Source organism: Oncorhynchus tshawytscha, unplaced genomic scaffold (genome assembly GCF_018296145.1).
Source record: "Oncorhynchus tshawytscha isolate Ot180627B unplaced genomic scaffold, Otsh_v2.0 Un_contig_135_pilon_pilon, whole genome shotgun sequence".
NCBI classification, from domain to species: Eukaryota; Metazoa; Chordata; class Actinopteri; order Salmoniformes; family Salmonidae; genus Oncorhynchus; species Oncorhynchus tshawytscha.
The window spans coordinates 56,407-65,394 of record NW_024609739.1 but is presented as its reverse complement, the minus strand read 5'-3'; the positions used below and the strand labels follow the sequence as shown (position 1 = coordinate 65,394).

General features: G+C 42.7%; 1 protein-coding gene across 1 annotated transcript; it reads left to right on the top strand.

Moving 5' to 3' along the window:
- Nucleotides 1–4,329: 4,329 nt before the first annotated feature.
- On the top strand, nucleotides 4,330–8,953 carry LOC112237394. Its single transcript, XM_024405986.2, has 4 exons — nucleotides 4,330–4,618; nucleotides 4,876–4,969; nucleotides 5,107–5,194; nucleotides 7,563–8,953. Exons 1-4 carry the CDS (start codon nucleotides 4,414–4,416, stop codon nucleotides 8,175–8,177), a joined length of 1,002 nt encoding a protein of 333 aa, XP_024261754.2. The 5' UTR covers nucleotides 4,330–4,413; the 3' UTR covers nucleotides 8,178–8,953.
- The last annotated feature ends 35 nt before the right edge of the window (nucleotides 8,954–8,988 follow it).

Genomic DNA, 8,988 nt, shown 5'->3' with positions numbered 1-8,988 from the left:
TTGGGGAGGGTTGTGTGTGTTTAAAAAAAATTGGGCACAGGCGATGGTAGTGTGTTTTTTTCCCAATGTTTACATTGACTCTCTTGCATTTTTTTACGATATAATTCTTCCATCCTATTCAAATGTCCCCATCTGCTTGCATGCGCCTCCCCTATAATAAAGGTGTTTTAGTACTTCCCTTATGCACTGCCTTTTCCTTGCACTAAGTTTAATTATAAACTTTGTGGTTTGAATGCTGATTGGCTGACATATCAGACCGTATACCATGGTTATGAGAAAACATTTGTTTTCCCTGCACTAATTAGGTTGGTAACCAGTTTATAATCACAATAAGGCACCTTGGGTGTTTGTGGTATATGGCCAATATACCACAGATGAGGGCTGTGTCCAGGCACTCCGATTGCGTTGTACTTTAGGACAGCCCTTAGCCGTGATATATTGGCCATGTACCACACCTCCTCGTGCATTACTGCTTAATTATGAACTGGGTGGTTCGAGCCCTGAATGCTGATTGGCTGAAAGCTATGGTATATCAAATCAAATCAAATTTTATTTGTCACATACACATGGTTAGCAGATGTTAATGCGAGTGTAGCGAAATGCTTGTGCTTCTAGTTCCGACAATGCAGTAATAACGAACAAGTAATCTAACTAACAATTCCAAAAAAACTACTGTCTTATACACAGTGTAAGGGGATAAGGAATATGTACATAAGGATATATGAATGAGTGATGGTACAGAGCAGCATAGGCAAGATACAGTAGATGATATCGAGTACAGTATATACATATGAGATGAGTATGTAAACCAAGTGGCATAGTTAAAGTGGCTAGTGATACATGTGTTACATAAGGATGCAGTCGATGATATAGAGTACAGTATCTACGTATGCATATGAGATGAATAATGTAGGGTAAGTAACATTATATAAGGTAGCATTGTTTAAAGTGGCTAGTGATATATTTACATCATTTCCCATCAATTCCCATTATTAAAGTGGCTGGAGTAGAGTCAGTGTCATTGACAGTGTGTTGGCAGTAGCCACTCAATGTTAGTGGTGGCTGTTTAACAGTCTGATGGCCTTGAGATAGAAGCTGTTTTTCAGTCTCTCGGTCCCAGCTTTGATGTACCTGTACTGACCTCGCCTTCTGGATGACAGCGGGGTGAACAGGCAGTGGCTCGGGTGGTTGATGTCCTTGATGATCTTTATGGCCTTCCTGTAGCATCGGGTGGTGTAGGTGTCCTGGAGGGCAGGTAGTTTGCCCCCGGTGATGCGTTGTGCAGACCTCACTACCCTCTGGAGAGCCTTACGGTTGAGGGCGGTGCAGTTGCCATACCAGGCGGTGATACAGCCCGCCAGGATGCTCTCGATTGTGCATCTGTAGAAGTTTGTGAGTGCTTTTGGTGACAAGCCGAATTTCTTCAGCCTCCTGAGGTTGAAGAGGCGCTGCTGCGCCTTCCTCACGATGCTGTCTGTGTGAGTGGACCAATTCAGTTTGTCTGTGATGTGTATGCCGAGGAACTTAAAACTTGCTACCCTCTCCACTACTGTTCCATCGATGTGGATGGGGGTGTTCCCTCTGCTGTTTCCTGAAGTCCACAATCATCTCCTTAGTTTTGTTGACGTTGAGTGTGAGGTTATTTTCCTGACACCACACTCCGAGGGCCCTCACCTCCTCCCTGTAGGCCGTCTCGTCGTTGTTGGTAATCAAGCCTACCACTGTTGTGTCGTCCGCAAACTTTATGATTGAGTTGGAGGCGTGCATGGCCACGCAGTCGTGGGTGAACAGGGAGTACAGGAGAGGGCTCAGAACGCACCCTTGTGGGGCCCCAGTGTTGAGGATCAGCGGGGAGGAGATGTTGTTGCCTACCCTCACCACCTGGGGGCGGCCCGTCAGGAAGTCCAGAACCCAGTTGCACAGGGCGGGGTCGAGACCCAGGGTCTCGAGCTTGATGACGAGCTTGGAGGGTACTATGGTGTTGAATGCCGAGCTGTAGTCGATGAACAGCATTCTCACATAGGTATTCCTCTTGTCCAGATGGGTTAGGGCAGTGTGCAGTGTGGTTGAGATTGCATCGTCTGTGGACCTATTTGGGCGGTAAGTAAATTGGAGTGGGTCAAGGGTGTCAGGTAGGGTGGAGGTGATATGGTCCTTGACTAGTCTCTCAAAGCACTTCATGATGACGGATGTGAGTGCTACGGGGCGGTAGCAATAGCAATAAGGCACCTTGGGGGTTTGTGGTATATGGCCAATATACCACGGCTAAGAGCTGTATCCAGGCACTCCGTGTTACATTGTGCATAAGAACAGCTCTTAGCCATTGGCCATATACTATATACTGTGTCATTTGAACAACGGCTCAAAAGCCCTGTGATTTTGAATGTTTCATTCCATTAAGATCAGTTGTGAGTCTACTCTCAACAGTTTTATAAGGTGTAGAAAGGCACAGTAGCAGGCCAGACTGACTGTATTTTTACTTCTGATACTCATTTTCATTATTTAGCAGACTCTCTTATCCAGAGCCACTCATAGTAGTGAGTGCATACATTTTAATAATTTTTTTCGTACTGGTACCCCGTGTCAATCAAACCCACAACTATGGTGCAATCGCTATGCTCCACCAGATGAGCTACATGGGAATATACTGAGATGGGCTGTCTGTTGCAGATCATCCTTCTCCCAAGTCACCCAATTCAAATGTGACCACACATGCTCTGGCAGGCTCAGTTATTCAGGAATTCTTAAAGGATTCGACCCCTTTCCCAAATTGTTTTTGTTGCCTAAAATGAAATACCCAAATCTAACTGCCTGTAGCTCAGGCCCTGAAGCAAAGATATGCATATTCTTGGTACCATTTGAAAGGAAACACTTTGAAGTTTGTGGAAATGTGAAAGGAATGTAGGAGAATATAACACAATAGATCTGGTAAAAGATAATACAAATAAAAAAACAACCGTTCTTTTGTTTTTTTGTTGTTTTACCATCTCTGAAATGGAGATAGAGGCCATAATGTATTATTACAGCCCGGGTGCAATATACATTTTGGCCACTAAATGGCAGCAGTGTATGTGCAAAATATTTGACTGATCCAATGAACCATTGCATTTCTGTTCAAAATTTTGTATCAAGACTGCCCAACTATGCCTAATTTGTTTATTAATAACTTTTATGTTCAAAATTGTGCAATCTCCTCAAACAATAGCATGGTATTTTTTCACTGTAATAGCCACTGTAAATTGGACAGTGCAGTTAGATTAACAAGAATTTAAGCTTTCTGCCAATATCAGATATGTCTATGTCCTGGGAAATGTTCTTGTTACTTATGTAACAGTATAACTTTAGACCGTCCCCTCGCCCATACCCAGGCACGAATCGGGGACCCTCTGCACACATCAACTACAGTCAGAGCAAGTGACGTCACCGATTGAAACGCTATTTAGCGCTAACTAGCTAGCCATTTCACATCCGTTACACTCACCCCCTTTTGACCTCCTCCTTTTTCCGCAGCAACCAGTGATCCGGGTCACGGCACCAATGTAACAGTATAACTTTAGACCGTCCCCTCGCCCATACCTGGGCGCGAACCAGGGACCCTCTGCACACATCAACAACAGTCACCCACGAAGCATCGTTACCCATCGCTCCACAAAAGCCACGGCTCTTGCAGAGCAAGGGGAACTACTACTTCAAGGTCTCAGAGCAAGTGACGTCACCGATTGAAACGCTATTTAGCGCTAACTAGCTAGCCATTTCACATCCGTTACACTTACAACCTCATGCTTTTAGCATTAGCCTACGTTAGTTAGCTCAACTGTCTTGTGGAGGGGACACCGATCCCAAAAAGTGTTAACAGCATCTACCCCCAAGCCATAAGACTGCTGAACAATTAATCAAATGGCCACCAGACTATTACATTTACCCCCACCCCCCATTTGTTTTGTACACTGATGCTACTAGCTGTTTATTATCTATGCATAGTCACTTCACCCCTACCTCCATGTACAAATTACCTCAAACCTGTACCCTGCACACTGACTCGGAACCCCCTGTATATAGCCTTATTGTGTTACTTTTTATTATTTTTTACTTTAGTTTATTTGGTAAATATTTTCTTAACTCTTCTTGAACTGCACTGTTGGTTAAGTGTTTGTAAGTAAGCATTTCACGGTAAGATCTACACTTGTTGTGTTCGGAGCATGTGACAAATAAAGTTTGATTTGATATGTGTAGAACACAGAATTCGTCCTGAATGTGTACCTGAGCCGCTAGACTGTGACCCGCTGCATATCTTACAGCTTTAGTAATAAAACGTTGTGATGTAGGCAGTGGCACTTGCGAATGTGAGGTGAGGAATGGTAGTATGTGGTACGTGTGCACAGTCTGAACTGTGGGTGGAAGCAATATGCCTAGATGCGACTAGTCTGCGGGCGGAAACCAACACGAAGAAGAAGAGACGAAGGGCGGAAGAGACGAAGTGCACTCCGTTGTGGTCCCTTCGCAGTGCTAGCTAACATGGATGCTACAATGGAAAACATCGAACACACGCTACCGCTATACTCGAATAATGCAAAAAAGAAAAGTAAAAAGAAAGTGAATTCAGAATACACGTACAAATGTAAGTAGTCAATTTATCCTTTATATGTTTATTTCGGACTACGAATGAAGTAAGGAACTCCGAGCTAGTTAGCAAGCAAGCTAGCTACCTACAAAGGGGACATCATGGCGCCTTGTCTCGAATACTTTCCCGAGCAGATTCGTGCGTAGACATCAGACGGCGCGATCCACATTTGTCCTATTAGTCAAAATGTGAATGTTGTTTAATTTGAATGACATTGTATATGTAGTGATTTAAAACATATTTATTTATTTCAGTGTCTGAATATGAAACAATGGACTTTGTGAAATTGCGCGTATCAAATCGCTACATGTTTACGGGGAGGAGAAATGCCTCTCGACTGGCCTGGAGGTGAGTTCAGATTCTTATCCGAGATCCTCCCAGTACACTTTTGGTTAGATACGTTTTTTTCATTTGACCTTTCATTGAGACGAGTCAATGTTTATGGTTTTTAATCGAAATGACCATTGTGTACCTTTTTGTTGCAGGGCCATCCTCAAACACATGGGCTTGCAGGGGAAGATGACTGCCAGTCAGGCAATGAAAAAATGGGAAAATCTGAAGAAGAGATACAAGGTAGCAATTGCATCCTACATACACTACATATCCCAAAGTATGTGGACATCTGCTTGTCAAACATCTCATTCCAAAATCATGGGCATTAATATGGAGTTGGTCCCCCCCTTTGCTGCTATAACACTCTTCTGGGAAGGCTCTTCACTAGATGTTGGAACATTGCTGTGGGGACTTGCTTCCATTCAGCCATGAGCATTAGTGAGGGCAGGCACATGATGTTGGCCGATTAGGCCTGGCTTGCAGTCTGCATTCCAATTCATCCCAAAGGTGTTCGATGGGGTTGAGGTCAGAACTCTGTGCAGGCCAGTCAAGTTCTTCCACACTGATCTCAACAAACCATTTCTGTATGGACCTTGCTTTGTGCATGGGGGCGTTGTCATGCTGAAACAGGAAAGGGCCTTCCCTAAACTTTTGCCACAAACCTGGAAGCACAGAATCGTCAAGAATGTCATTGTATGCTGTAGTGTTAAGATTAGAGGTCGACCGATTAATCGAATTGGTCAATTAATTAGGGCCAATTTCAAGTTTTCATAACAATCGGAAATCGGTGTTTTTGGACACCAATTTGGGCCATTTAAAAAAATGTAAAACATTTTTTTTGTACACCTTTATTTAATCATTATTTAACTAGACAAGTCAGTTAAGAACACATTCTTATTTTCAATGACTGCCTAGGAACAGTGGGTTAACTGCCTCATTCGGGGGCAGAACGACAGATTTTTACCTTGTCGGCTCAGGGATTCAATCTTGCAACCTTACAGTTAACTAGTCCAACTCTCTAACCACCTGCCTCTCATTGCACTCCACGAGGAGACTGCCTGTTACACGAATGCAGTAAGAAGCCAAGGTAAGTTGCTAGCTAGCATTAAACTTATCTTATAAAAAACAATCAATCAATCATAATTATTAGTTATAATCACACATGGTTGATGATATTACTAGTTTATCTAGCGTGTCCTGCATTGCATATAATCGATGCAGTGCGTATTGTTGCTCCAATGTGTACCTAACCATAAACATCAATGCCTTTCTTAAAATCAATGCACAGAATTATATATTTTAAACCTGCATATTTAGCTCAAATAAATCCAGGTTAGCAGGCAATATTAACCAGGTAAAATTGTCACTTCTCTTGCGTTCATTGCGCGCAGAGTCAGTGTATATGCAACAGTTTGGGCCGCCTAATTTGCCAGAATTTTACGTAATTATGACATAACATTGAAGGTTGTGCAATGTAACAGCAATATTTAGACTTATGGATGCCACCTGTTAGATAAAATACGGAACGGTTCCGTATTTCACTGAAAGAATAAACGTCTTGTTTTCGAGATGATCGTTTCCGGATTCGACCATATTCATGACCTAAGGCTCGTATTTCTGTGTGTTATCATGTTATAACTAAGTCTATGATTTGATAGAGCAGTCTGACTGAGCGATGGTAGGCACCAGCAGGCTCGTAAGCATTCATTCAAACAGCACTATTTTTATCTAACGGATGGCATCCCTAAGTCTAAATATTGCTGCTACATTGCACAACCTTCAATATTATGTCATAATTACGTACAATTCTGGCAAATTAGTTCGCAATGAGCCAGGCAGCCCAAACTGTTGCATATACCCTGACTCTGAGTGCAATGAACGCAAGAGAAGTGACACAGTTTCCCCTGGTTAATATTGCCTGCTAACCTGGATTACTTTTCGCTAAATTTGCAGGTTTAGAAATATACTTCTGTGTATTGATTTTAAGAAAGGCATTGATGTTTATGTTAGGTATATGTTGGAGCAACGGCAGTCCTTTTTCACGAATGCACACCACATCGATTATATGCAATTCAGGACATGCTAGATAAACTAGTAATATCATCAACCATGTGTAGTTATAACTAGTGATTTTGATTGATTGATTGATTGTTTTTTATAAGATAAGTTTAATGCTAGCTAGCAACTTACCTTGGCTTCTTACTGCTTTCGAGTAACAGGCAGGCTCCTCGTGAGGCAGGTGGTTAGAGCGTTGGACTTGTTAACCGCAAGGTTGCAAGATTGAATCCCTGAGCTGAAAAAATCGTTCTGCCCCTGAACAAGGCAGTTAACCCACCGTTCCTAGGCCGTCATTGAAAATAAGAATGTGTTTTTAACTGACTTGCCTCGTTAAATAAAGGTGTAAAAAAATTGGCAAAATCGTCAACCAAAAATACAAATTTCCAATTGTTATGAGAACTTGAAATCGTCCCTAATTGATGGGCCATTCTGATTAATCAGTCGACCTCTAATTGGCATCCTTGTAAAGTTCTAAATAGCCCTGCCCTAGAGACAAATCCTTCATTATCTGACTACCTACTAATACTGTTTATCCTTCTTTTGGGGACAGGAGCTGAAGTACCCTCCCCCAGGGGTGCAGGTGTTCCCCCACAGTTGGCGTTGGTACGATCTGATGAGTGATGCAATGGAGGGGCGTCTGGCAGGCTCAGCCCCCATCATCGGCCCACTCCCCCCGGGCACTAGCGACAGTGATTTTCTCCCTGATGCCCGGCCCAGGAAGAGATCCATGATTGGCGGAATAGGGGTGATGGGGATGCACTGCGACCTGGATGAGATGGACACCGAGAGGGCGACGCTGGAGACCGAACGGGCGGCATTGGAGGGCGAGCGAGAGGTGATGGGGAGAGAGCGGATGGCGCTGGAGAGAGAGCAAGCAGGGCTGGAACGAGAGATGGCCAACCTGGACCGGGAGCGTGCCCAACTGGAGAGGGAGAAGGCAGCGGTGGAGAGGGAGAGGGGGCTGATAGAGAAGGAGAAAGCGCAGGTGGCCAGGGATCGGCTGGCTGTGGACAGAGACAGAGTTCTACTGGCGGAGGGTAGAGCAGCGGAGGAGAACGGTGCGGAAGGACAAAGCTGTAAAACAGGAGGACAGAGGGTCGTTGGGTCGTTGGAAAGAACCGAGAGATTCCTCAAGATGTTTGAAAAGTTGGTTGAACGTATGTGAAGAACAATTATGTGTTTGTTTACACTAGAATAGACTATTCAATTGGAAAGTAATTGGATATCATTTGTATTGGTTTTATTTTCTATGAATGTACAAAGTTTTCAATGACAAATCCTTTTTGTATTGCTGTTCAGAGATGCCTGTATGCCTATTGTTATCTGGGCTAGAAGTATTTGAACATGAACTGCCTAAACAGTTGTACTCAATCAGTTCATTCAAAATCACTTTGCAGCTACACACCTTACCTGTCAATTCTCAATTAAAATGTTAAGCCATTGAGGTCATCAAAACAACTTTATTCAATTGTGGTATTTCCATACAAAGCACACAATAGCAGGCTGTTTCTTCTTGTTAACCCCATCCACACCCAACAGAACCCCCCCCCCTCCCCAGTCACACAATAGCCTTGATCTTTATTGATATAGGCTATTGTGGTCATAACAAGAACTTTGAAATGTAATATGCCAAATATTGCAGTTCATGTAAAAAAAAGTGACTTCAGAATATATTTTTATATTACAGTACAGACTTTACAAATGCTTGTTTAATTGCTTATTTTATTGCATTGATATTCAAATTGGCGTTCCAGTAAGCTTCAGCTTCAATTAGTTTATGCTAGTATCTTTTTTTTTTTTTTTTAAATAGTGTTAGATTTCTGTAATATATATTTTTTCCTTTACAAAAACATATTTAAACAATATTACTGGTTGTCGTGGCCAGTTGTGAACAGACATGAAACAATGTTTGATTGTTGGATCAATAAAACGTCACATTTTCATTGTCTTTTTGTTTGCTTCAAGTTGCTGAACAG

What these genes read in the sequence shown, in the direction of transcription:
- LOC112237394 (XM_024405986.2), top strand. Translation starts at nt 4,414, where the DNA reads ATGCGACTAGTCTGCGGGCGGAAACCAACACGAAGAAGAAGAGACGAA. An exon ending in TTCAGAATACACGTACAAAT is followed by an intron (nt 4,619 to 4,875) that starts GTAAGTAGTCAA and finishes TATTTATTTCAG; the next exon opens with TGTCTGAATATGAAACAATG. An exon ending in GCCTCTCGACTGGCCTGGAG is followed by an intron (nt 4,970 to 5,106) that starts GTGAGTTCAGAT and finishes TTTTTGTTGCAG; the next exon opens with GGCCATCCTCAAACACATGG.